General features: G+C 41.1%; 1 protein-coding gene across 3 annotated transcripts; it reads left to right on the top strand.

Moving 5' to 3' along the window:
• Nucleotides 1-489: 489 nt before the first annotated feature.
• LOC117432170 (growth arrest-specific protein 2-like) lies at nucleotides 490-27,988 on the top strand. 3 transcript variants are annotated; one of them, XM_034053696.3, is made up of 8 exons: nucleotides 490-721; nucleotides 5,457-5,622; nucleotides 8,879-8,991; nucleotides 14,056-14,197; nucleotides 16,884-16,947; nucleotides 17,826-17,982; nucleotides 18,370-18,477; nucleotides 26,635-27,988. In XM_034053696.3, exons 2-8 carry the CDS (start codon nucleotides 5,475-5,477, stop codon nucleotides 26,842-26,844), a joined length of 942 nt encoding a protein of 313 aa, XP_033909587.1. In that variant the 5' UTR covers nucleotides 490-721; nucleotides 5,457-5,474; the 3' UTR covers nucleotides 26,845-27,988. The 3 variants fall into 3 exon arrangements, with proteins under 3 accessions (XP_033909587.1, XP_033909589.1, XP_058858070.1); XM_034053698.3 differs by lacking the exon at nucleotides 490-721 and adding an exon at nucleotides 766-851; XM_059002087.1 differs by lacking the exon at nucleotides 490-721 and adding an exon at nucleotides 3,365-4,636.

Here is a 27,988-nt window from a genome sequence, read left to right as displayed (position 1 = left end):
AAATATAGGGTGAAGGCAGACACATCATGGTGATGCAGCGATCTAGGAGAAGTACTGTAATATACTTTTCCCAAGGAGGTCTGCATTTGCCCTTCATAAAGTCTGATTCTGTATCTACTATATAAATGGATCACAGCAGTGGAGTTACTCACACTAAAGCACTTATTACCATAAATAATACATGCTGCACCCATGCAATGTACAGTATAAAAAAACTAAAGCATAATCATACTGTGGATACATCAAATGAGCATGAATAATGCATTTTTTATTAACGAGCCAGGAATGAGTTTGCCAACTTTGTAAAAATGGAGAAAGGCACTTTTTATTCTTATGTTTGTAGTTCTGTTGTGCAGTAAACAAATACAGCACTATGGTGTTGGTATCTCGTGCTTCAATCCCAGGCAGAGGAGGGCTGCGTGTGTCATACAATATCCAGTTTCAAGGGTAAATCATTGACAATTACGTTGCCGTGCTCTAGTGCTGTATGAAAGAAAAAAAAAGAATGAAAGTAAGCAGTAACCATTTGACTCCCGTCTGTGCAGGAGCTCTGCATGCAGGGGCACTGTGAGGACCCGCTGTGTGGAGCCTGCGATGTTTCTGCAGCTGGGCGACCCTGGGGAGAAGTTGGTGCATTCAAAAGTATGAAGATTTGTAATTTGGACATTTTCGGATCCAGCCCGAGGGGACCTGCGTTGGATTGTTGCATTGCAGCAGAAAAGTGAGTGGAAACTAGCGCGTAAGAAAAGGAGAGTAAGAGAGAGGGAACACTGAGAAGGGAGGGCAGCATTCTGTACCGCGGTTTATCAATAATATAGTCTTTTGACTATTGAACCACATACAAGAATCTGGTATGCACCGTTTAAAAAGTGTCTTTTATTATTATTATTATTATTATTATTATTATTATTATTATATCTGCAATACAAATGTTGCACTTTATACAAAAGTCCACTTGAATATATTGGTTGGTGCCCCTGCAAAATCCAGTTTTTAGTTTTCTAATGGACTTTAAACCGTGGTGTACTGGACATTTGTTTTCAGTCAGATAACGGGACAGGTGGGTAAATAATGTGTTTATTTTTTTTTAACAAAAACAAACGTTTCTCGTATTTTTTTTTTTGTAACTTTCTTTTTCTACCTGGTAGATTATCTTCCAAACAAACGACTGCTTTTCTTCCGTTTTGGTGTTTTCGTAAACGGATTATAGGTCTACTTATTTTTTAAATAAATAGTTTTTGTTTTATGGTAGTGAAATTGGCTGGGCTTGTTTGTCTATGATTAATTCCCATTTGGAATATCTTACAATTATGCCAAGTTCATTTACTTAGTTTGTATTCCACCAGCCTAGGCCTGTTTTATATTTAGTACAGGCTTGAATAGGAGGCAGTGTGGTCCAGTGGTTAAAGTCCAGGGCTTGTAACCTAAATGTCCCCGGTTCAAATCCCACCTCTGCCACTGACTCTCCCTGTGTGACCCTGAGGTAGTCACTTCACCTCCTTGTGCTTCGTCCTGCAGATGAGACGTTAAATCAATGTCCTGTTGTAAGTGACTCTGCACTGTTCACAGCCTACCTCTGTAAAGCGCTTTGTGATGGTGGTCCACTATGAAAGGCGCTATATAAAGATATTATTATTAATTAGATATTATTACAGACAATTGCACACAGTAGGCTGCAAATACAGCATCTTATTAAACTGGCAGAAGCAAATTTTATTATGTATATAGTTTCAACCTTGACCAAGTTTGCTTTCATCACCAGCAATAGTCAATAAAAGTTATCGTACATAACTTTAAAATCAGTACAATACCATTTACTATGCTTTCTGTGCTTACTGAGCATTTACCGTGCTTTGCACAAGTTACACGTTTCTAAAAGGAAGTTGTGTGGTCCAGTGGTTAAAGAAAAGGGCTTGTAACCAGGAGATCCCCGGTTCAAATCCCACTGACTCATTGTGTGACCCTGAGCAAGTCACTTAACCTCCTTGTGCTCCATCTTTCGGGTGAGACGTAGTTGTAAGTGACTCTGCAGCTCATGCATAGTTCACACACCCTAGTCTCTGTAAGTCACCTTGGATAAAGGCGTCTGCTAAATAAACAAATAATAAAAATAAAATAAACTGAAAATAGTCCATAATAAAGTTAAATGTCTTTAAAAAGCTTTGTGAAAATAGTCAATATGGGACACAACTTAGTGTTCTGTGCGTCACATGTGAGTCATTGTATATAACGTGTCCTTAAAATTGCCTACCCTCTATGGTAGAATGGCCTCACTGTAGCATCACTCTTAACATGATGCATTGCCCTGCCACCACTGCTCAGTATTTGATAGGGTTGTGTAGCGATCCATGGAATACACCAATGTATCTTAATATCTGTTATTTTATAGCTGCGTCATTCTGCAGGCTTTTCAATTGAGTTCTCAGCTTGGATTGCAATGGAAATTCAGACTTATGTATTGCTTTGACTGATTTGAAATATTTTCTTTTATTGTCACTTGGCTTATGGGAGCTTGTGAGTTTATATAATCCTTACAGTGCATTAAAGGACTGTGAGATCTTCTTCTTCTTCTTCTTCTTCTTCTTCTTCTTCTTCTTCTTCTTCTTCTTCTTCTTCTTCTTCTGTTGGTGTTCTTAGATCTACAAGAATTTCTGTCCTTCTGGAAATAGTTGTCAATCGCACATAGCTTGCTGTGAACTGGAAGCACTGTGTAGTGTTTGATGATGGGGGACAGCAGGACAGTGTGGTTCTGTTTGCATGAAAAGCAGCACTCAGGTGAAGAGCACTGAAGAGCAGGGGTCCTGATCCGGGTACGTTGGTTCATACCCTCTGTTCCAGATGCTTGATTTTCCTATTTTGCAAACTAACACATGCTATCAAAAAAAGGCTTCCCTTTAGTTTTACAGACTTCTCTGTTAACCTGCAACCACACTGCCGGTTAGCCCACTAGAGTCATGTTTCACTAAAATGGTCAATTTGGAGATACGGCCACAGGAGAGTTCATTGAATAATTGATAGAAAAGCTAAACTGGAATAATGCAAGGGAATGTATACATTTCACATCAGACCAAAAATATGACATGCATTTTATATACAATAGTTATCTACATGTGGAGTAGCAATATAGAGGAAGCATCTTTTGGTTTATTTTACCAGTAGAGATTGACCTTGAGGCTGGTGGCACACTCCAGTCCCATTTAATGTTTCTTTTGTTTCAGCTAATCAAGTAGTATTTACATTCCCCCAGTAGATTTATATCTTACTATCTGAGCAGTGCAGGATTGAACCTGCTGCAGTAGCTAACCCCAGTGTTTTAGGGATTCTCCACTGAACCCTTCAGCCCTTTGACTTCCTGAAGTTCATTATTGGGCTTTTGCATGAGCCTGCATGGCTTTATAATTGCTTGCTTATTTGCTTACTAGGTCTTTATCAGGATTTCCTTGGAGATCTGGAGGTCTGCTGGGTGTGAAAATATCAAAGCTCTTTTATTCTGTAATGTTTAATTTCAGTGTTCTTTTGTGTATTTTGAAGTAATAACCCACTAGCAGAGTGGACTGCTGAAAAAAGGAATCAGGTCACGTCATTAAAATGTGAAAGTTTTTTCCCCCATATAAATTAATTTACCACAATAAACTTGCCCAGTAATTCTGCAGTTTACTGTGCACTGGCCATGCTTAGACCACGTCAATTAGTCTATAAATACATTTAAAGCAAATTATAGTCCGATATTTGTTATAGTTCTATAACGAATCTTCAATATCAGTAAAAACATTTATTCAAATGATCCTTTGCAATGGTGGACACATTATGTGATTACGAAAGTGTGTGAATGTTAAAAAAAAAACAAAAAAAAAACATTATAATGACCCCACACCCATCAGAGCATAGATACACTTCCTAAGCCCCGAAGGCTTTCCAGAATCAGAAAGTAAAAGCTTTTAATTTTACAAACCTTTCATCTCTACTCCCTCCTGTCTCTCAGGTCATAACGAGATGCCAAATCCCTTTTGAGTGAACGTCAGTGTCTTTTGAGCTGATACAAAATGAAGCTGCATTGCATCATAGCCTGGGATGACAATAATAAACGCATCTCACAATGGCATCGCAACAAATTACAATCCTGACATTGTTGTTCCCTTTTTACTGAAGCTGCCAGTAAAACAACAGAAGGGCTTAGTTTACACCTGTTCTGCCTGCCAGCACTGCAAGTAACTCACAAGGTATCACTGAGTCGACAGTAAAGAAAGGCAGTCTGGGTTACAGGGCACACAAATCTGTAATCTTAATAAGCAGCACCAGGCTTTTGTAAGATAAATGCACCACTGTACTGTACTGGCTGGCATAAAAAGCTTCCTGTTCTCTCTGTTCGAAAAACAAAAAGGGAGAGGAATTTAGCTGTCAGGGTTATTGAGAAGGTTACATATCATTAGATGTACTGTAAACTATCCTGGGCTGAGCTTGCAAGGTGGACAATGCTGCTTAGAATCTGAGCTTTCGCCTCCTCTTCTCGTAACACACAGCAGTGTGGACTGAGCACATAGACTGGGCACAGGCCCCTGTGCTCGCTTTCCAGTGGTGTGGGAGCTCTGAGGGGACAGACCTGTATCTACACCACGCTACAGTGGGCAGGCTAAAGGTAACATCTCTCCTTCTGTTCATATTGATCAGTTTTCACTAAGTCAATGCAAAGTAAAGGCTTAGCAAAGTGTAGTCAACCGTTCTGAAATGGGAAAGGTATGGGAAAGAATGGAGATAAATAGTAAAAACTTAAAAATCAGTTTTGCCTTTACAGATTTTGATTGATTGATTCTCATCCTGTTACCTATCTATCTATCTATCTATCTATCTATCTATCTATCTATCTATCTGTCTCTTTCTTTGGTTTCTTTGCTTGTGTGTTGATGTATGCTAACCATTCTCTGTCCAGCAGTGTGGAGTAGTGGTTAGGGCTCTGGACTCTTGACTGGAGGGTTGTGGGTTCAATCCCCAGTGGGGGACACTGCTGTTGTACCCTTGAGCAAGGTACTTTACCTAGATTGCTCCAGTAAAAACCCGACTGTATAAATGGGTAATTGTATGTAAAAATAATGTGATATCTGTATAATGTGAAATAATGTATAATGTGATATCTTGTAACAATTGTAAGTCGCCCTGGATAAGGGCGTCTGCTAAGAAATAAATAATAATAATAATAATATTACCCCGGTCTCTGTATCGTTTTATAAATTGTATATCATGGGAAAAGCAAAGTGTAGAAAAGTAGCAAAATCATGGTAAAGCACCGTTAAGCATGGTGAATCAAATCCAGGTATGGAAAAGCATGGTGAATACACAGCACAGTCAGGGCAAAATCATTGCAAACTGCAAAATAACTGTCCAGCTGTAAGGGTGGTGATGTATGGGAATTTCATTTCTGATAGGATCCTTTCCGGTTCTTGTTTCCCTGTGAGTTGCAGGAGGGTGTCAGCGAGGAAATGATGTGCAGTGCCTTGAGTCCCAAGGAGTCCCGGGGCCCCAGCCTCTCCGACATGCACCAGTACAGCCAGTGGCTGGCCAGCCGGCACGAAGCCAGCCTGCTGCCCATGAAGGAGGACCTGGCGCTGTGGCTCTCGAACCTACTGGGTAAGAGCAGGCAAGGCTCCTCAGGATCCCGCCTTCTGTGTGCATGGATCTGTGGATCTGATTGCAAAGCTTTACTTCACAACAGAGTTCAGGTAGCACACAGATGGAAATAAGACTCCTATTGCATAGCAGTTTCATCCATTCCAGGTTTCAGTAAAAGCTTGATTCGGCACAGTGTATAGGTAACAAGCTCAGGTGTGTCTTATTAAACTCACAGTAAAACCAGGAATAGATCAAACTACTATGCAATGGGAGTGTTGTTTATATCCCTGATATACAATACAACTAGGCCAATGGGTCGTCCACCTCCCAAATACAGAAAATAAACTACAGCTACTATTTGAATTATTTTTCTCTCAAAATTGCATTACACTCCAGTCTGCTGTTCTCCACTTAGCTTAGAGCATCAGCTAATATTAGAATGAAAGACAATCCTAACTGGCTAGTTATTGTTTCACAGACATTAGCTGCTAAATCATTCCTAGTCAATAACAGGCTTCCATTGTCTCAAATGCATTGAAGCATGACAGTATTGATCCTTAAACAAAGAGATCAGTTTTTACCATACTGTAACTGTTAGCGTTTGTGAATCCAATTCTAGCATTCTGAAATGTTAACAACTATACAAAAAACTCTGTAGATAAAATGAAATCCTCCAACTCAGACTGCCTGACCTAAATCAGTAACTATAAGACAATTGACAAACGTTTGGGCTCATGCCTTTGTCTTACGTTTAAACAGCATATGTACTGTACTATATATATATATATATATATATATATATATATATATCCAGGTTGCACGAGGTGGTGTGCCACTCAGGGTCAGTGTGACCAGAAGAAAGGCAGAGTATAGCACCTTTCTGTTTTAATCTAGAGTGAACGCTGCATAGGCAGGGCTGCACTGTGAAGCGTCTACATGCTCAGTTTTTGTCTCAGTTTAATGCACTTTCTCAGCAGTTGCTTTTCCTATGGGCTTCCCTTCAAATGTCACCAGAAAGCAACGATAAAGAGCACTAAAATCCCGATCAATAATGCATTTGTAAAAAGGGGTCAGCGATCTTTTATATCTAGAAAATGAATGTCAAATGCGTCCCCATTTACCTTCCTTTTGTACCTTGACATTCATGTTTTTTATTATTTTTTTTCGTGCCTGTGCTGGGTTTTCAGTCTTCTGTTGTTTGCAGTATTTTAGGGCATTCTGTGGAGACTCTTCACCCCAGAAAGACCCATTCGTTTCCAGTAGATGACTCGTATGTGGTCGGCCCATTAGTAACATTTTGAAAGCAGTTAAAAACCCAGGGTTTTACAGACATATTTTTTGTATTCAAATATAAGTGCATGTAAACTGATAAATAATTGACATTGGCGCAGTACCCAGTATTACCACGCCAAGGACTTGTATATCACAGGAGTACCAGGAGAAGCATCAAACTATATGTGAATCAATCTTAATGCATATGTGTGTGAGTACTCTAGCTTTATAAGATTTGTACATGTTATTTGCATTTCCTATTACTATTAAAAATAAAGGTTTCATAGTTTTACTTTACATGTCTGCCAAAATGCTACACAATTCCTTAAAATTACAGGGCTCAAATTATTCCTTAAATTATTATTTTGTAAGAATGTGTACGTGAGCATATAACATAAATCGCTGACAATCATGTATACAAGGTTTTAGCAATTGACTTTTTCAGCCTGTCCTTATTTGGGTCTCGATTTTTATGATGCCTAATTTTCCCACAATATTACTATTTTGGAGTTAAAATCTAAATTAATATGTACTGCTAAGCAATGTAGAAAGTTATGAAAAATTAAGTACAAAAAAAATGAAATGATATTAAACAATGCCTAAAATGACAGGGGAGCGTGGATGCGTCTTCCATTTCTAAAGTGTTGCTGCAGGTGCTCTGAGCATGCACAGCAACCCCAAGAGCAGAGCCTGCAATCACAGGGCTGGAGCATGCACAGCAACCCCAAGAGCAGAGCCTGCAATCACAGGGCTGGAGCATGCACAGCAACCCCAAGACCAGAGCCTGCAGTCACAGGGCTGGAGCATGCACAGCAACCCCAAGAGCAGAGCCTGCAGTCACTGGGCTGGAGCATGCACAGCAACCCCAAGAGCAGAGCCTGCAGTCACAGGGCTGGAGCATGCACAGCAACCCCAAGAGCAGAGCATGCAGTCACAGGGCTGGAGCATGCACAGCAACCCCAAGAGCAGAGCCTGCAGTCACAGGGCGGGAGCATGCACAGCAACCCCAAGAGCAGAGCCTGCAGTCACAGGGCTGGAGCAGCAAGAGCAGAGCCTGCAGTCACAGGGCTGGAGCATGCACAGCAACCCCAAGAGCAGAACCTGCAGTCACAGGGCTGGAGCAGCAAGAGCAGAGCCTGCAGTCACAGGACTGGGTCCTCTCTTTGACACTTTCATTGGGCCAAAGGCACTGAATTTATGCGCTCAGTTCCTGGAGTTTGTTTATACTGGCCAGCGAGCCTGAAAGGAAGCATGGAGCCCTCAGGGTGTGGAATTCAGATCCCAGTACAAGGGTTTCATCTCGTTGTCGCTACAAGGTTCATTTAGCAGCTGGGAGAGAATTAATTACCACATTTGGAACTCATTTAACAAACCCAAAAACACACACAAACAAAAAAAAGTGTTTGAGCTTTTTTTTTTTGATAGTTTAAGAAAAGCGTGATCTAAGTGGGTAGGTATTTCAAACAGAGAGTATTGCCAAGGCCTTCCTACAGTAATTATGTATTTTCATTGAATACCGGTACCCACTTTGCAAATGTATAGCATAGTTCAAATAATTTGTAACTGTGGTTAGTTTGAGTTTAATTTCCTGAAACGTTTAAACTTCGGGATTAAACATTTTAACATATGTTTGCCCTCATAAAAGTTTCCCACAGTAAAAGCATAGCAAAGATTACTAAAGCACAGTGAGAGCTTGGCAAAGCATTGTAAAGTATAGCAAGGAATGGTAACACATATTAAAAACATGGCAAACCATGGTAATCTATGGGAAATGCACAGTATAACCACGGTAAAAGTATGGGAAAATTGCAAAAATACCATGCAAAAATACTGTAGCAATTTTTTAATTGTAGGTGCTGCAAAACGTTTTGCCATAGCTGTATATCTATATCTTAAGTTCACTGACAGTGAGTCCTATCTTGAACTGGTTGAAGTGATGAAGAGAAATCTGTGTCTGTTTCTTAATCCTGTTTCTTGGTCTCCCCCCCCCCTTCGACTCCAGGTAAGGAGATAACGGCAGAGAGCTTTATGGAGAAACTGGATAATGGAGCTCTGCTGTGTCAACTGGCAGAGACCCTGCAAGAGAAATTCAAAGAGCTGCCGAACTCTGCCAAGGTACAGGTGCAACAGACAGAGGCACTATTATCTGTGCTCTTGGAACCTCCGCACGCTCAGGATCGCTTTCGCATTTAGAAGCAAATAACTCAAAGGCAGCTCTGACAAGAGCAGAGGCTTTATACCAAGACAGGTTGTAAAACAAAACAAGAAAAGAAAGGATTTCCTCAGCTCGGAGAGGGAGGAACGCTGTGATCTGGGTTTGAGGTGTCCTATTTCTGTCTGGTTTTAGAGTTTGTTCGGAGGAAGCTTTCTTTTCATGTTTGGGTATTCACTGTCTTATAGAAGAAGTGCGCTAATGAGTATTCATGCATTCCGATTGGGCTGTCTGTTCTCCAGATATAGCAAACAAAGTCAAGCACTTTTTGTCTTTCCTTGATGTGATGGTTAAAAATATGAGAACATGTCATTCAGGTGTTAATACTGCTATGACTACTACTACTACTACTAATACTACTACTACTACTACTACTACTAATACTACTACTAATAATAATATGAATTCCAGTTATGTGAGTGTGGAGACTCTTGGACACAAGAGATTAGAGTAATGTGGAAGAGGAAGCCTGTAGTTTCAAGCCAAGCTGGGAACGAGACCAGCTGAGCTGATCAGGGAAGGAATGGATAGGTCAGGACTACAAATACCCTCTAATATCAGACACCATCGAGGGAACACAGGGGCAGCACACATGCTTTATGAAGTGCAGAATGTGTCTGTCTACAGGAAGCACACTGAGAGTGTCATCGCTTTAAGAGAAGTAGAATAAAAACAGATGCCTTTTGAATTAGGGAGCTGAAAAACAATAACAGAATATATTACTGCTTTATAGTGAAAATAAATAAGAAAGGGCATTTATTTATAGGGGCATATAGAGTACAGGAGTAGTTTTCTAGTCTTTTGTTTTGGGTGGCTTTTACTGAGAAAGCAGTGTGCAGTTCTGAGTGGGATTATCTTCCCTAGAGTAACATTGCAGTCTGCAGGTATGCAGCGTTTAAAAGTTAAATAAGAAAAAAAGCTGGCTGATCAAACTTCTGGTTTTAATTCAACTAAACTGAAATCATAATCATACAGTTTTTGTGTGTGTATTTGTTAGAGCCTGTTGTGTTGTTTACATGTTTTTCCTTTACTGTTTTCCGTAGCTATTTCCATACAGTCTATACTTAGGTATGAGACTCTGGACTTTAAACTAGTATCGCATCCAACATTCTCTATCATACAGCCTGAGTGCAAACACACTAGAACTTCAGAAATGATAGCCAAATAGTATTCTACTTATCTTTTATTATTTGTTCATTTGGCAGATGCCTTTATCCAAGGCGACTTACAGAGACTAGGGTGTGTGAACTATGCATCAGCTGCAGAGTCACTTACAATTACATCTCACCCGAAAGACAGGGCTCAAGGAGGTTAAGTGACTTGCTCAGAGTCACACAATGAGTCAATGGCTGAGGTGGGATTTGAACCGGGGACCTCTTGGTTACAAGCCCTTTTCTTTAACCACTGGACCACACAGCTTACATGCGGAGCAGCAAATTCAAATAGTCATACGCTGCCTTTAACACACAGAGAGAAAACTGTAGGGTCGCAATGAATTGTGATACTGTTATAGCAATGTGCAGACTTGCGGCACTTTACACTGCAGATAGAATGACTCCTGCACATCTCAAACAGAAGGGTCTGAATTATGCTGACCGGCTTATATTGCGATCTGAAAATCACACAAAGTACCGGCATCTCTGACTGCTGATCTAAGCCAGACTGACATTCTCCCTGCTTGACGGATAAAGGCTGAACTTTCCACCAAGTCCCAGCTCCAGCTGGTTTAACTCGGAGAACGCAAGAATAGCGGAATGCTGGCATTCTTGCAGGTTTGGGAGCGAGTTGTGTTCTGTTGGGTCTGTGCGAATCCCTTCTCTCGAGTTACAGTGATTGCTAATTGAGCTGACTGTATTCTCATAGGCCTGAGGTCTCTCACAGTGGCGTGCTTTACATGCACCCGACAGTCCATATTGCTTCCTGCTGACCCCTCTGTTTCTTGTCTCATCTGTAACACTCGACTGAAGTGTTTGGCCAGCCCTTCACATTAGACCCACATTGCCCTGTAATGCCCTATAAAAGATACAACTTCATGGATTGCCAATTTTGAAACTGTGGGTTCATAGGTCAGCACATACTGGCAGCTGATGTTAGGTTGTTGTTATAGGGATCTCATTATTGAGCTGATAAGCGAGTTGAAAGGTCACATGACCAAGTGTACAAGGTAATTAAACAACCGTGCTGGTCTTTGAAGGCCTTCAATTAAATACCTGATGCGTTTGTTTCGTGCTTGGTAAGATTAACCGCAGTTTTTGTTTTTATTTGATTAAGATTTCCCCCTCCCCCCCCGTCTCCATTTCTGGGCATATTCTTTATTTGTTCTTATTATTTATTCTTGAAATAACAAACCTTATTCTTTATAAGAAAGTGCATTGTCATGTGTGCCAGTTTACGGTATGTATGACCCTGGTTGACAGATTGGCTGAGAGAGAAGCGTTTTAAATAAGTATTGTAGGAAATTGTCGCAATGAAATGATTTTTTTTTTAAATTGCAAAGAAAAAACCTTGGACACAGTGAACTGCATTAAGTTGCTTTAATAGAACTAAACCAACCAAATCATATGCTTGTGATTAAGACACAGAGACGTTCTTTGTTAGCAGAACAGGCTGTGATATACGGCAGTCCTGCCAGGAAAAGATCCAAACACTATATATCTGTTTTGATTTGTCTTGAACGTAAAACAGGTTACCTTATTGAAATGATGTTTAAACTGGGTTTGGAAAAAAAAAAACGCAACAAAAACTAAGAATCAGCATCATGGGGTTCAGTAAACCAAAGCACATTTTGTTGTTTACCGAGGCAAGTATAGCAACTAAAGCAGAAAAAGAAGTAAGCATTTAGTGGGCACTTTTCAGCACACACAGAGCCGCAGCAAAGCCAAAGGACGCCCCGTTCATTGGAAGCGCCCGTTTATTCATATTTTATTATTTATGAATTATTACAACTACTTAATGGGGTTAGATTTCAGGTCACACGTCCAGGGTAACGTGAAGCTTCTTGTTTAGGGGATTAAGGGGAGAAGGGTATAGAAGCTATACTGCACCTACTTCACAAAGTCTAGCCAAAAGAAATAGCAGGGGTTGACCGTAAAGCAAAGCTACCACCACTTTGGTCCGAATCTTCCCACGGCACATAACAGACAAGGCAGTGTAAGCACTGTTAGGCAGCCTCTAATGCTTCCAAATAATGAATTGTACAAATGTACAACCCAACCTGATCTAGCTTGCCTGTTCCCCTGGGACTAGGCTGACCACACAACATGCCTTTACGGTGATGGGGTTGACATGAACAATATATTGTAAAAATCTCAGCAAAAAACCTGGACATCCAATGGTTTTGAATTATTAGAAAACAAATAACCAACCAATAACATACTGTACATCGTAAAACTTAAATTAAAGCACAGAGAAGTTTGTTCGTGACAAAAACAAATTAAATAAAGTATGGTTGTGTTCTTTTGATTCTTATAATTGCAATCTAGGATCTCAAAGCTTGCAGGCTTTACAGTAAAGAGGTTTGCATTTTTTTTTTCTCTAACAAAAGGGAAGAAAAGGAATCTCAACACAAGGCTGCATTTTTCCAACATGACATCACTTTACCTTCCCTTTTCTCAGACTCTTACATCCTGTACTAAACCACATACATGCACATAAAATGAGCAGGAGGACAGGGGGGAGGGAGAGTCGCTCGCTGGTCATTTGATACGGCACACTCAGGCCATGGCTGTTTAAAGGATACACTAGCCAGAGTTAACACTGGCCATTCTTTCCAAACGGCAAGCTAATTACTTTGAAGTCTTCCTTACTGGCTTCAACATTTATACTAAGAAGGAGCTGTGAGCAAAATAACATAGTCACTAAGCTATGAAGTCTGTCTGAGATGAAACAGACGGCTTGAAATGTAGGGGGGACGGGGGCTCATGGCCCAAATCATAATTTAACATGTGGATTTTAAAAAGGTTCTGCCATCTGGAATTTCTAAATGTTTATTTCTTATATCCTATTTAATGTGCTGTGTCGCTTATCATCGTAATATTCATGATACTCAACTTTACAGTTGAAAAGAAAGTTCCAGAAGTTTCTTACATATCTGTTGCTCGTCAAAACAAGGCCCGGTGTTTTCGACCAAGCGGCTTCAGTTTTCAACACCGCCAATCAGCACACAGAAATTCATCCTTGGACCTTCAATTTAGATGTGTTTACAAAACATGTGTGATACAAAGCGGCAGAAACTTTCTCAGACTCGGCATGTTTTTTGTGTGTGTTTTGTTTTGTTTGGGGACCAATTTATCTTACAGCTGTGTAAAAATGTTTATTACTATTTTTAATTTGTTCAGCCCTATTTTTGGGGACTGTTTCTGGAAAAAAGGTAGCGCAACTGTAATTGCTACCCCCTCTGCAACAACTGTGGCATCTGTACACAAAATTACAGTTACAGGGGGGAAAAGAATTACATCTGCACACTCCCTAGTAGTCATTTCCACCAGCGGCTGGAATAGTTAGTATGCCAGGTGATAATAATCCAAGCAGAAACAAAAACAGAGAACAGGTAAGAATGTTAATATTGTACTGCGAACAATGTAAAGCACGCTTTAAACCCACTAAGTACCACGTTACACAATCTGTATTTAAGGAATTTGATACATGTCATTTAGACTTAATGTTTCCAGGCTAAAAAAACGACAGTAAGTTATCATAACAATATGGTTAAAGAGAAAATACAACACCGACAGGGAGCAACCAAATTGCGGCCTCCCATGGCCACTGTTAAACACACTGCGGTATTTGAACCCCCCCTCCCTGTGAATTGTCCCATTCAGGGCTATCTTCCAGTGATCCAGCACTACCTAGAATCCCCTGTGTGTTGGGATCCGACAGCATCGTGCAACTTCTCTAGTGTCTGTGTGAGCAGCAGCAGCAGCTGCAGGTTCTGAGCTGACTCAGTGTATTGCCCTCTCACCCCATAGAACCTGCCCTTCCGGAGGATCCCCTGCAAAGCCAGCGCCCCCTCCGGGTCATTCTTCGCCCGCGACAACACTGCCAACTTCTTGAGCTGGTGTCGGGAGTTGGGGGTGGGAGACACCTGCCTGTTTGAGTCTGAAGGGCTGGGTAAGTATCCAGCAGTCTGTCAGGGGCGGTTATTCCATCTGTCTCCGTCTGTCTGCTGTCTGTCTGTGTATTGTGTGTGCGTTACTAATAATAATGCAGTTTAGTTTTTATGTGATGGTTTTGTTGTCTTTATCAAACCACATATATGGTTCTGTTCTACATTATCTATCTATCTATCTATCTATCTATCTATCTATTTATCTATCTATCTATCTGTCTCTATCTCTCTGTCTAAGTTGCTTTTGCACTTTTGAAGTTTAACAAGAAAGACTCTTGGTAGACAGAACAGCACAAGCAAAAACAGGTTTTGATTTCCGTGTCCAGTATAAAGAGAAAGTCTTTTTTCTTTCTGCGAGCGCTAGATCTTTGTGAAAAGCTGCGATTGTTGACTTGCGAGGGACGTCTCAGATGGATGATGAAAGGCTCCCTTTTTATTTCTCTGAATGGCTTATCTGTTTCTGGTCAGGAATAAGCAGTCAAGAGACCTGCCCCTCCTCTTCATAAGACACTCCAAACATCCCTGTGACAATGCGATCTGCACCCTTATCTCTCCTGAAACGGAGACGCTCTGCTTGTGTATTAATAGAGCCAGGTTCTTTACACATTTTGTTGTGATCTCTCCCATATCAATCTGGCCTGTCCTACTTGCACCATTCAAAACCAGCCTTATGAGAGATTGAAAAACCGATAGAGAAAGAGACAGCGAGAGAGGTGCAAACGCTAACTCTATCAGCAAATTCCCAGTGTGGTCTGCTCTGGGTCATCTTTTGAACTATGCAGCATAAACTTCATGAGAATCTTTTTAAAAAGATTAACATGGCAGGCAGTGGGGTGTTTTTCACAATTTCCACTCCTCGCTTGATCATTGCAGATCATTATTTGTAATGGCTGGTTTCACAGACCCTGATTAGCATTAATCCTGTACTACCTGATGTCCTGATGTTATCTGAGGTAAGGTAGTCCAAGACTAGTGTTAATCGGGTCTGTGAAACTAGACTATAGCAGAGGGAGACTGATTAGAAAAAGGAAAAATGTTCAGAATCTTAGAACACACTTAGCTTTCACTACACAATGATTGGGGAGGCATGGAATTGATTCTTAAGCTAATGAAAGGTTGATATGATTCACATGGCTATGGGTTACTATAAATAAAATGATAGACAAAGAGAAGGAGATGTGATACCTTTTATTGGGCTAACTAAACAATAATTAATCACAAGCTTTCAAGACCTCTTTTTTTCCTGCTTTCACCTGAAGAAGAGACCTTTGAGGTCTTGAAAGCTTGTGATTAATTATTGTTTAGTTAGCCCAATAAAAGGGATCACATCTCCTTCTCTTTGTCTGTCATCTCTGGACTGATATGACTACCATTTCATCTATCCATAAATAAAATAAACTATGTCTATAGTATTTTATAACAGTGTCCAAAAAAACTATAGTACTCTATTGTAAACTAAATGGAATTCTACATTTTACTTTAGTAAACTTTACTGTTTTGCCCATGACTAGATGTTTTTTGATATGTGTATCTCATAACTTGCTTGTATATGGCAGCACATTGTTGCTGTGGTACAAAAGAAGAATTACTATGCAATCAAATAGCTCTCTATTTGAACTCACAAAGAAGAATGCTGCCTCTGTGTGTAGAAATGTTATACGAATGTTAATAGAAAAAACAAAGCACCAAGCAAGATGTGTTCGGGACTCTGCTTTTCCATGTCTAATGCAATGCACTGGTTTGATAGCATTGTGGGAAGCAACGGGAGTACAGCACCAGTATCTGCTGGTATACTGGAGATTGGACGGTCCCAAAGACCCTGAAAGGTGGAACTGCTGCTGTGTGTGCATGCTGTTCTGTGCTCTACCATCACACATGCTGCTGTGTGTGCATGCTGTTCTGTGCTCTACCATCACATGTGCGTGCTGTTCTGTGCTCTACCATCACACATGCTGCTGTGTGTGTGTGCTGTTCTGTGCTCTACCATCATACCTGCTGCTGTGTGTGCGTGCTGTTCTGTGCTCTACCATCACACATGCTGCTGTTCGTGCAGTTTCATCACCAGTGGATTGCAGTGGGTTGTGATGATGTGTCTGGTGTTACTAGGTTACTGAGGCTGGTTCATGCTTTACTCTTCTCCCTTTGATCGCCAGACAGTCGCAAGACTAGAAATCGCCCTCACCATTGCACCAGCCTTGAAATCACTCTGGTTATTACACAGAGAGGCTGGTATGACAGGTGGAGGACCCCAGTTAGCACACGGCACTCCTGTGTTCTTTGTTGTTTCTGACCTTGTTGGTGTGCAAACTACCAGGGCTGTACGAAACTCACACTGTATGTGATGCAGATCTGCATCGGGTGGCATTTTATGGTAAAACTAACAAAGAAACTTTCGACGTTCATCTAATTCAATTACTCCTACCTTTGTGTAGAACTGAATGCTATGATTACTGAGCATTTATAGGGATGTATAAAATTAAAAGAAACAAATTCAATCAGACAGAAGGTTTCGCTGATGTCAGTGTAATTATCACTACTCATATTGTCCTATAATGTTTGTGTTGTTTTTGCCCCTTGCTAGTATCTGATAAATGGTGCCTGAAGCCTAGCAGAGGAAGATGTTATAATCCTACTCCATGCTCATTCTGATATTCTGATCTTTAGTTTTGGCTGTTTGTCATTTGACAGTTCTTCATAAACAACCCAGAGAAGTGTGTCTGTGCTTACTGGAGCTGGGAAGAATAGCATCCAGGTAAAGTTTTACTGTTAATCTAATGGAGCTGGCTCAATTCAGATATCCTTTTTTTGGTTCAGCTAACAAAACACGTGTTTTGTAATTTTACCCTCCTGTGCTTCAGCCAAAACCAGGCTCATCCAAAGCCATAATAAACACTATGCTGTATAAATAATTAAAAACAGTGCGCGGACAGCTTGAGGAAAAGGTGAAAATGTGAACCAACAGCTGGTACCTTAACCTTTTACCTCACATTTCTGCGATATTCCCTTCCTTTCCCCTCTCGGCTAAAAAAAGTGCAAGATACATTTTTGGGAATAAATATTGTTATTTTCCAGCCCATTTAGCTGTGAAATCCTTCAGCTGGTCTCCAGGCCCATCACTAACCTTCCCAAACAAACGGGTCAGGTGTGACAGAGAGAGAGTGCTTGTAGTTGCAGGGGCCGTGGAACATCTGGAGGACAGCTGTTCAAATAGCCATCCTCTCTCAGTGTTCCCTGACGCAGTTACGTAGCTGGGTTACTGGGGCCGGATCAACACAGGGCAGTAGAGTACAACCAGCCTTGGACCCTTTTTAAAACCCACCAAGAATAATGTTCTCTTTCAAGGCAAAGCCAAAGGCCTGTCCTTCTGTCCACCCATCCATATATCTCCCTTACGGGTATTTAGTTTTTAATGATAGCGAATGATCAGATTTTGAATTTACAGGATTTGTGAAATTTATCACACCTGTAATGATTCTCTGCCTATCCACAGAGACCGGGTTTTAACAGTGGTTGAAACTGTAGGCACTTTATTCAAAGAACTGTAACAGTTCCCAATTTACACTGTACAGCATTTAGTGTAATGCTGCATATGGCATGCCTGTCTCTCTTGTGTGCACCTCCCCTGTGCAGATACGGGGTGGAGCCCCCCGGACTGATCAAACTGGAGAAGGAGATCGAGCAGGAGGAGACAATTCCCATCCCATCCCCCTGCCCCCTCTCCCCTGTCTCCCCCTCACCCACCAAGTCACCCGGCAGGAAAAGCACAGGGAAGCTTCTGGATGACGCTGTGAGTAATGCCAGAGAGAGATGCTACTCTAGATAATATCCCCTTTTCTCAAACCCCCCTTCATTGTTTGTTTTTACTATCTCTTATGAAAGTTTCCTGTCGTAAAAGCATTGCAATGTACAACAATGCATAATTAAAGCATTGCAAAGCCCAGGGAGATATGGTAAAGCATGCTGCATTAAGAAAAGGGCAAACCAATGTAAACTATAGTAAATGCCTAGTATAACTAATTGAAAAATCATAGGGAAACTGGAAAATTACTGTGCAAATTTACTGTAGTTAACTTTTATGAGGGATAATCTCTTTCTTCCTTTGGAAGTAAGGTCTTGTAATATAATTTTACAGAATACTCATTCGTTCTAATAGACGGTCTCACTCCCTTTGCAGGTAAAACACATCTCCGAGAACCCTCCTTGTAAGTGCAGTAACAGGTTTTGTGTGGAGATGCAATCCCAAGGAAGATACCGGGTGGGAGAGAAGATTCTCTTCATCAGGGTACAGTAATTTACTTTCGATTATATCACAATCTGTAGTACCACTAATCCCCACTACCCATGCTTACAGTGACCCTACAGTAAAGTGAATCACTCACAGTGTTAAAGAGCTGCTTATCACAAAGTCTTTTAACAGTTCAAACAGGCGATATTTAGCGTTGTCAAGACAATTTAAAATGATGGATAACTAAGAAGTTATTGGAGGAAGTGACCCCGCCCCCTCAGTGTCCCCTTGCAGAAGCCACACCCCCTGACTATTGATATCACTCAGAAGCCACACCCCCTGGTGGTTGACATCAATCAGAAACCACACCCTCTGGCTGTTGACATCAATCTGGCCGAATAGAGAACTTATTAGCGGGTGTGAAGCAGGCAGGCAGTATAGTGACCTGCTGCAATTAAATCTATTGAACACCATGTCCTTCCCTGATAGTCAGAGCACCAGAAAGCAGGTGAAACCCATTGGAAATCAATGCCAACTTAATGAGCAGTGCCTCCTGATTAAAATCTGAACTGGGGGACACTAATTGAGGACTGGCGTTTACAGCGACTCATAAAACCCTGTTTCCCTGAAGGATTGGCTTCCAAAACGGATCGTGCTTGCAGGTAATCTAAGAATTTCTCCCATTTGCTGACTGCATTAGTGAAAATGGTAACATGCCACCCGAAGCGTGCTTCCGTCCAACCCCCAGCTGTGCAGACCTGTGAACGACTCTCGAGACAAGCTTGAGCCTGCGTCATTATTGTGTCATCAGCAGCCTCTAGTGGCCACAGGCTGATATTGCAACTCTTTTGCTATCTTATAAATTATATACAGTAGTTGTATCTAAAAAATACTGTCTTCATATATCAGCAGCATGTATTTAAGCTAAAGAGGGCAGGACAGACTTCTGCACTGGGATACAGGGATGGGTAGAAGACTCCAGTTGCATAGCAGTTTCACCCATTCCAGGTTTTACTACAATCTTGATTAGCCACAGTGAATAGGTAACAAGCACAGGTGTGTCTGATTAAACTTATAGTGAAACCAGCAATGGATCGAACAGCTATGCAACGGGAGTCTTATTTCCATCTCTGAGATAGTGGTGAGGGTATGAACAGATTACATGTCATGCTGTTGATACTGAAACATTGAGATCCTTTAAGACCTGACTCGAGTGTGTAGAATAGATCAAGCAGCTACCAGGAACGAGCTACCAGAAGCATAGATGGGTCCAATGACCTTCTCTCGTTTGTAAATATTCTCATGCCTGTAATGTTTGTAACTTAATCAGTGACACATAAACATCTCACATACAGAACTTGTACTGTAGCTGGTAGCAGTCAATATTACAATCAATTTATTATTAATATGAATACAATTCATATTATTAATATGGAGGTTTTTAGAAGCACATCATGTCAGACAGAACCAATTATCGTGACATTGGGTTGACCCGACTGCATGGCCGGCACGACGCGTTCCCCACAGAAAATTGAAGAGCGTTGACCTACCCAGGAGTGCTATTGAGATTTCAAATGAAACAGGGTGTTTATTGGAGTCTTTGTGTACTCGGAGGTTACAGTCCAACTACTCTTCATATCTCAATGTCACTTAGCAACCAAGGAAAGGATCTCTTTGAACTGGGTCCTGCGCGACTCGCTCCTTGAAGGCACGGCGAGGTCTTATTGTGTGCATGGTGAATGCGCCGCATTGAATCCAACGAAGCCTGGACTCTGCGGATAATTATTTTTGCTGTTTGTTTGTGTGACGCGGAAGGGCTGGGTAATTTCGCGGGGTCAGTGTGACCCTGCAGCTGTGTCACTGCGCTTTCTTCTCTTCTCTTGCATCAAAAATTCCTATACGGCGCTATCTGTCTTTCATTTCAGCTCTTTGAATTCATTTAATTTTTTTTTATTCATTTTTTTTTTTTTTTTTAATCAAAGCTCCACAGGCTCCAGAGTCTGATTTGCACTTGTGTTAGCAAGCTGGGAAATTGAAACTGCTATATTAATAAGAACACAGAAAGAAAGAAAAACCCGTCTTGCTATTGTAAGTGTTATATGCTGGGAGTACGAAGAATAAACTCAAATGTCTTAAGACTGTACGTAGTTCAAATCAGGTAATGTTTGATAGATAATGGCGTATTATATACCACTGTGCCTTACCTAGTTATACTAGACAAAGACAACGTTATAGAATGAATGAACTATACATTTATACTAAGCCATCTAAAGGTCCACATGTATTCTGGGTTTAATTGAGATTTATCCCCTCAATACCAAGTGAACTGGTTCAACGTGAAGGGATAACTTGGTTAAAGCAATAGTCAGGCCATCCTCTGGGCTTTAGACTGGAGCATTAACTTGGTGACAACAGTGTAACTAAATTACACTTTAGTCATGTTCACCGTAATCACGAACATGGTTTTATTTGATTCATTTATTCCAGCTGTATGAGGCTGAGGGCTGTCAGAAAGTAAGAATGCATTGGTAGGGTTCAGGTTCAGTTCCAGACCTGAGCCTGGGTCAGTACAGTGCATTGGGTAGGGTTCATTAACCCCGTATAACTGGAGATACAACAGTCTTGAGTGAGCCACAGTTAGAATACAGCAGGGCAGTGACAGCGGATTGGGGAAGGGGGGGGGCGGGCGTGAGCTTATCAACCAACACTACAAATGCTACCGCCACCAAAAAAATGTAACAAGCATAAATGAAACAATGGTACTGATTTATTAGATTGGAAGAAATAATTACGATGCACACTGGTATTCAATAACAGGTGTGATCTGCATCAACACAAGGATACTGGGGTAGGCGTTCAGCAACAATGGGATGTCTGCACTACCGGGGAGGAATTTCCTTAGAAAAAATTGCCACGCTGTCATAAACGAGCAGGGTTTCCTTGAACAATCCCCAGAGTGCTGCCTGGCCTAGGATACCTCGCTACAATGCGTCTGCCATTGATTCGAATCATAGAAGTACCACCATCGCATTGATGAATTGGGTTGCTCATTAAAAAAGCCATTATAACTTCAGCCATTTATAACCCAGCTCTCGAGGGCCCTGTGCTTCAAACAATACATGGATGTGTGCTGCAAAACAGAGCCCAATTAAAAACTGGATGCCAAAGGAGACTGCTGTCAGTCCATAGTTTACGGTGTTGTCTATGTGATGCAACCCCTGCTAACTGACCCGGAAATGCAACCTCTTGTTACGTGCGTAACCTAGCAGCAGTATCCAGGACTGATTCAGAATTTGAGGCGGAATATGTATATGAATATGTTTCAGAAATAGTAAGAAACAATAGTTATTTGTCCTTCTCTATAATATAAACTGGTGACTTTCTTCTAAACTCGGCTGAACTGAAGCATTGACATGCTACTAGTGACCGCTGAAGAGCTTGCTATTGATATGCTGCAGCACTGACAAGACCGAGGCTGGCTATACTTCATGTACATTTTCAATTATTAAATGGCCCTTCATATTTGATGAAGCCCTGATACATTCTTAAATTATTATTATTATTATTTATTTCTTAGCAGACGCCCTTATCCAGGGCGACTTACAATCGTAAGCAAAAACATTTCAAGCGTTACAATACAAGTAATACAATAAGAGCAAGAAATACAATAAAACAAGTAAAGTACAAGTTTGACAAACCACAATTCAATAATACAGCAGGTAATAGTGATAGTTACATCAGGATATGATTAAATACAAAGTACTACAGGTTAAAAACTTGGCAGATTACAGTATTCTGAAGTACAGGATTAAATGCAGTAAAATAGGGGCTGATAAGAGCAAAATAAAGCACATTTACATGAAGGGTGATAGTGTCCCAGGATACAAACAGAGGAGTTCTACAGGTGCTCTTTGAAGAGGTGAGTCTTAAGGAGGCGCCGGAATGTGGTCAGGCTCATAGACAGTGTTGCTGTCCTTAAGCAATGTGCAGCAATATATGAGCGTTGAAAACAAACATCGCTAATCTGTGTCTGAAGGCCAGCCACGCTGGTCTTGGTTGCCGAGCAGCAGCACACTAGGTAGCCCATATGATTTCAGCAAAAAACAAGACTTACTTTGACTGCTTGATCTCTGGTCAGGGTACATCATTAGGCATTACACAAGCCTAATACTTGATCAAGTTATTTTTAAGTTAATGGCTATTAATTAAGCCATGATACTCAATGGTTCAGTGGGAATGAGTGAGGAAACTTAAACAAGTGTAATTACCCCTTTACAGCACATATGTTTGTGTTTGTTTTTATTGATTAAACGTTGCCGTTGCTCTGGATTTAGCTTGGCTAAACCAATAATATTGTGATGACAATACTACTGCATGCTGGCCATTGAAACATTATTTACTTAAACAAATACATTTGATCTATGTACTTATTTAAGTAAACAGGAGATTTCCATTTACCTGCAGTTCAATGCATTACACCGGGTCTTTCTTTCACTGCACTATACTTCTCTTTGTTATGTTATAATCATGTTATACTGCAGTAGCCCTATAAAAGAGTAGTTCTGTTGGGCATAAAACCATTTTTTAAAAGGCAGGCAGGCATATGGCATCAAAATAAAACAACAACCGCACACATCAGTGTGTTTCTCAAAACGTCCTACAGGGATTGTTGTGGAGAAATATTGGAAACTGCTATTGCCTAGGAAACCAGCTCTTTGAATATTATTTTTTTTGAGTGAAAAATTGTGAATTGTAACCAAGGCGCGGGGAATGTGCGAGCTAGGGCAGTGGCAAGGACAATCAGAATTAATGATGGGGCTGTCAAAGGCAAGCAGGATTGTCACAATGTAACCTCCATCACCCAGCACAGAGAAGCCAACACTGCATTAAACCCTTATTAAATAATACTAATAGCCCGCCCGGGGCAGAGTACAACAAGGTAATACCTCCACCTGTAATAAGGGACAGTTATCCTTCAAATCTGGCCCCAGTCTTATTGGAAAGTGTGCCGATTTGTACTGCGTCTGTCGGCATGATTGAAAACCGCTCCCCCACCGAAACCCAATTATATCATCACTCAGGCGCTGTGGGGACTGGCCCTTCTGCTGGAACAGCGACCTGATAATGTTCTTGTTGATTGATCTTTCGAAGTGGTTTATAAATGTTTCATTATATTATACTGCAGTGGGAGGAGAAACGACTCAATCTGGATCCTTCCTTTGAAGGGAAAAAGGACATATTTTCTTCTATGCTGTTCACCCTGTTTTATCATTTCATGTTCCATTTTAGCACCTGTTAACACCACCCAGATCCAGCTGTTCCTAATGAGCTAGAATCTTAAAGAATAGTATCTGTCTTCAGTGCTGTTAGTGTAGCTGCACTCGACTGATCTACAAGGACTCTCGGATGCATCATGGTTCAAGAGGCTCCTTCTCTTATCATGCTCATTATAATCTTCTCACAGGATCATGTTAATGCAGCTGTACACTTCATCCCTAATACCATTGCTCTCCCTGTTCTTGTCACATGGCTCTTGCAGGAATCTCCAGGGCTAAAACCCTGTGCCGCCTGTCCCGCCTGTGCCGCCTGTCCTGCCTGTCCTGCCTGTCCTGCCTGACCCCCTGACCCGGACAGTCTATTCACAACCCTAGGTTCTCTGTTTCCATGCCTTGGTTTTAGATGTTTCACCTCTAGAGTAGAATTGCCCTCACCCATTTCAATGCCTTCTTTTACCAGATCAGTTGCTATCTTTTCCTGTCCTGTTACAAAGCAGACCTCGTCTGATGGATGCTTGAATAATGTACTGTCTTTAATATCTCCATTATACCAGTGCTGCCAGTAAACTCAGTTTTAGCCCTATTAAATCCTTAGCCAGCCCTGACATTGTAATCCAGTGATTAACAGCTGATAGGAATCAAAATGCTTCAATGCTGCCTAATTGGAAGTAGTAATGATTGCCTTTTGTGTGAGATATTTACATACAGCACTCCAGGCCCTGTGTCACATTAGGCGGGTTATTATCATGGAGGGGACTGTAAATCTGCTTTGTCTTACCAGAGACTTAATAGCGGTTTAATAAATGAGTTAAGAAAAAAAAAAAAAAAAAAAAAAGGTAAATTTTGAACAGGAGTGCCGGGCTGACAGAAAAATGGATGGCTTTGCAAAGCCTCATGGGAATGTCGCGGGCTCTCTGCCAGCCTCTGAAATGAGGCACTGCTGTCCTTCTGTGTAGCTGTTGTCATGGCAACAGGGCCTAGGCTTGAACTATCTTATGCTGCAGCAGAAGGGGGGGAGGGGGGGGGGGGGGGGTATTATATATACTGGTACAGCTTCTTAAATTGCATTTTCATATGAATAGTATTTAGGTTCAGCCCTTTGTAAAATTATGAGAGTCTGCTAGTGGCCTTTATTGCACAGTGCCTTTATTTAGACTCAAAAAAGATACAGGGATTACTTTGAGTGAGATGTGATTACTTTTTGTAAAGGAACTGGACTGGGTTGATTTGGAAATGAACCACACTGTGTTAAACATTGCAATGCAGCATCACCCTCATAAAGACGACTCAATTAATTTACGACACCAGACATTAGTGATCCACCACTGGTTTGACAAACAGACGTCTAATAAATGACTCTAAATCAGCATTAGAAAAATACAGCAAAATGGAGGAATTGTCTCCCCTTCTGGCATCATCCTTGCATTGCTTTAATAATCAGATAGCCTGGACTGCATCCAGTTGGTGTTTTAATTAGTGAAGTGACAAGCCTTATTTCAAAGGAGATCTCTCTGCGGTGGAGGATTATTTTATCAGCCTGTGCTGTCTGAAGTTTCCTCTCAACGTCCAGCTGTGTGGCTCAGGCTGGCTTTTGAAGCAGGAATTCATTTTGCATCATGAGATTTTAAACACGCACACGCTTCCTGGGAAGTCATTACTCAAAGCTGGGTAACATGAGCACACAAAAGAGAATGACAGAGGTCAATATTGAATTTGTCAGAAAATCACAGTTGTTTTTGTAACTATTCCCTCGGTCAGTCTGAATTTTACACAATGTCTGTAGAAAGCAGAGTGGGTGTGGTGGTTCTCTGTACAGTCATGTTGCAATGTGCCATGCTTCTTCATGTGATTAAACTACTGCATGCATTTACCCTGCTTTACCATGGTTTTACCAGACCTGTATTGGATGCACTGTGCTTTACAATGGTTTTAGTATACCTTCATTATACATACGCTTTGATTTCATATTGCTTTACTGCACTGCAGTATAGTATTCTCAAGGCAGTGAAATAATTTCAGGTTTTGAAAGCTTTAGAGCAGGGATCAGTCCCTGCCAGTGGTATGTTCGTTCTGTGCTACAAAAGTGTCTTTAAAATAAAATTGAAGTGTATGGGAGCACTGTTACTAAACAATTCAATAATGATTTGGCCATGTTGATGGTGGATTAAAGATATAGCGATTTCATGAAGGACGCTTATACGCCTGCATTTACTAATGCACTGATCTCAATATTTGTTGATGTTGTTTTTTTAAAATAGGGGAAGTCTGAAAATAGGTACCTGTCTTTCAACAAGAAATGTAGTTATTTAATTGCACAGTATTACAAATAGAATAAAACATTAGGGGAAAGATTTCAGTATTCTGTTAAGGACCATCATACGGAAGCCTAATAAATTAAAAACTGCTATTTTAATCATAAAGAATTTCTGATTTAATTTAGGAATTTCTCACATAGTTTTTTTTTTTTAACTAGACCCCCAAATACAGTAATCATAAGACTATTGTACTGTTATTCTTTTATTAAAGCTGCCTTTTATTTCATTTTTTCTGCCTCTCACAAACACAGGGCTGTTGCCATAAACGCAGATTTATTAAGCAAAAGCTTCAAAGTGAAAATCAATGGCTGGATCAGCCCTTAGATATATTACCCTAGCACATCGAACACATGGACTGCTACTAAATATCATTTTGGGGTGAATGATTCTTGACTAGAGTAATGAACACTGCGCTGGTCTGTGTCTCTGGAGGTAGTCCGGATATGTGGGTTTTTAAATGTCCCCAGTGTTTAAATGTCCCCACTATGTCACCTGGTAGGCTATTCCATGCATTGTAAAACAAGTGCTTCCTACCTTCTGTGCTAAACATTACTCAGCTTCCATTTCTGCCCTCTTGTTCCTCTCTCTGAATCTGAAGCAGTGTTTTCTCCCTTCCCGTTCAGATGCTGAATAACAAGCATGTGATGGTGCGTGTGGGGGGAGGCTGGGAGACGTTCGAGAGCTACCTCCTGAAGCACGACCCCTGCCGCATGCTGCAGATCTCCAGGGTGGAGGGCAAGATGTCCCCCGTCCCGAACAAGCCGCCCAGCCTCAAGGATCTTAGTCCCGACAGCTACCTGGTGGTGGCCGCTAACTACAGGAGCAAGAAGTAGCCGCGCTGTCCCACAACTTGACCCCGCTGACCACGAGGCGGAAGTCCTTACGTTATTTGACTGGTGCCTGGCTTTCAGTGTCGTGCAGCAGGGACGAGCTCAGCAGATAGAGTGGACAGGGTCTTTGGATTGATGTAGAGGGTCTTCAGACGTTCTGCAAAATTTGGGACTTTATGATAATCGAAGATGTTGCATTTTAACAGTAAGGTAAATTAACACTAGTGGAAGCCCCCCGTCCCAATGTAGTTCTGCTATGATAACTGGGGTAAAGGGGACTCTTTGTAAGGCTCTGGATTGGTCTTTCAATGGAGTACTGTCCCATTTAGAAATCGGTGTTTATTCATGATGACCCCGCCCCCATCTTGACCCCATTCCCCCATGTCATATTGAATAGCCAATCAGCCATCACCTCATTCACCTCAAAATTACCTGCATCATACAATGTTCCCCTTTTAGAGTAGACCCTAACACCCTTGCAATTGATCATTATTATTTTTTTTTTTCAGTTGGACAGCTTGACTTAAAGTAACCTAACATTGTGATATGGTGTTTGATGAATGCTTAGCTGTTAGTTCACAGTGCAGTAACTGCACATCAATCCAGAGCTCTTGAAGGCTGCCCCTCCCTCTCGCACAGCCCCTGATCAGACTATCGGCACACCTCCATGTCTCACTCGCTTCTTTTAAAGAAGCGATTAACTCATTTTACACCAGAGCCAATGCTTAGAACAAGTCCCGCTTTAAAAAGCAAGGTGGGTTCAAGATGGGATCGTATGGATCTTGAAAACGTGGATTACTCATTTTAATCATTTCCTTAAATCAGATTTCACAGATTATTAGCTTAGTTTGAAACAATTAAAAAAAAAAAAAAGTTCCTTCACTGTCTCAGTTACAGTGTATTGGTCACTTGGTGGCACTGTGTACTATGCAGTCGAAGTAACAGCAGTTACAACATTTGGCCACCAGTGGCACTATGCTCTATGCAAAGGAGTGAATGTAAAAACGATGTCAAAGGGTAATAGATACCCGTTGCAGGTCTTAGATGTTACGCTAAAGGAACAGTTAACTGGTTTAAAGAGTTGCCTTAAAATTGATGCATTCTTTTATCACTATCTGAATTAAATGTTATTGATTTTGTAGCTAGA

The sequence above is a fragment of the Acipenser ruthenus genome, chromosome 27 (assembly GCF_902713425.1).
Source record: "Acipenser ruthenus chromosome 27, fAciRut3.2 maternal haplotype, whole genome shotgun sequence".
Classification (NCBI taxonomy): domain Eukaryota; kingdom Metazoa; phylum Chordata; class Actinopteri; order Acipenseriformes; family Acipenseridae; genus Acipenser; species Acipenser ruthenus.
Note: the sequence above shows the minus strand (reverse complement) of the source record. Positions and strands in the feature narration are given on the sequence as shown.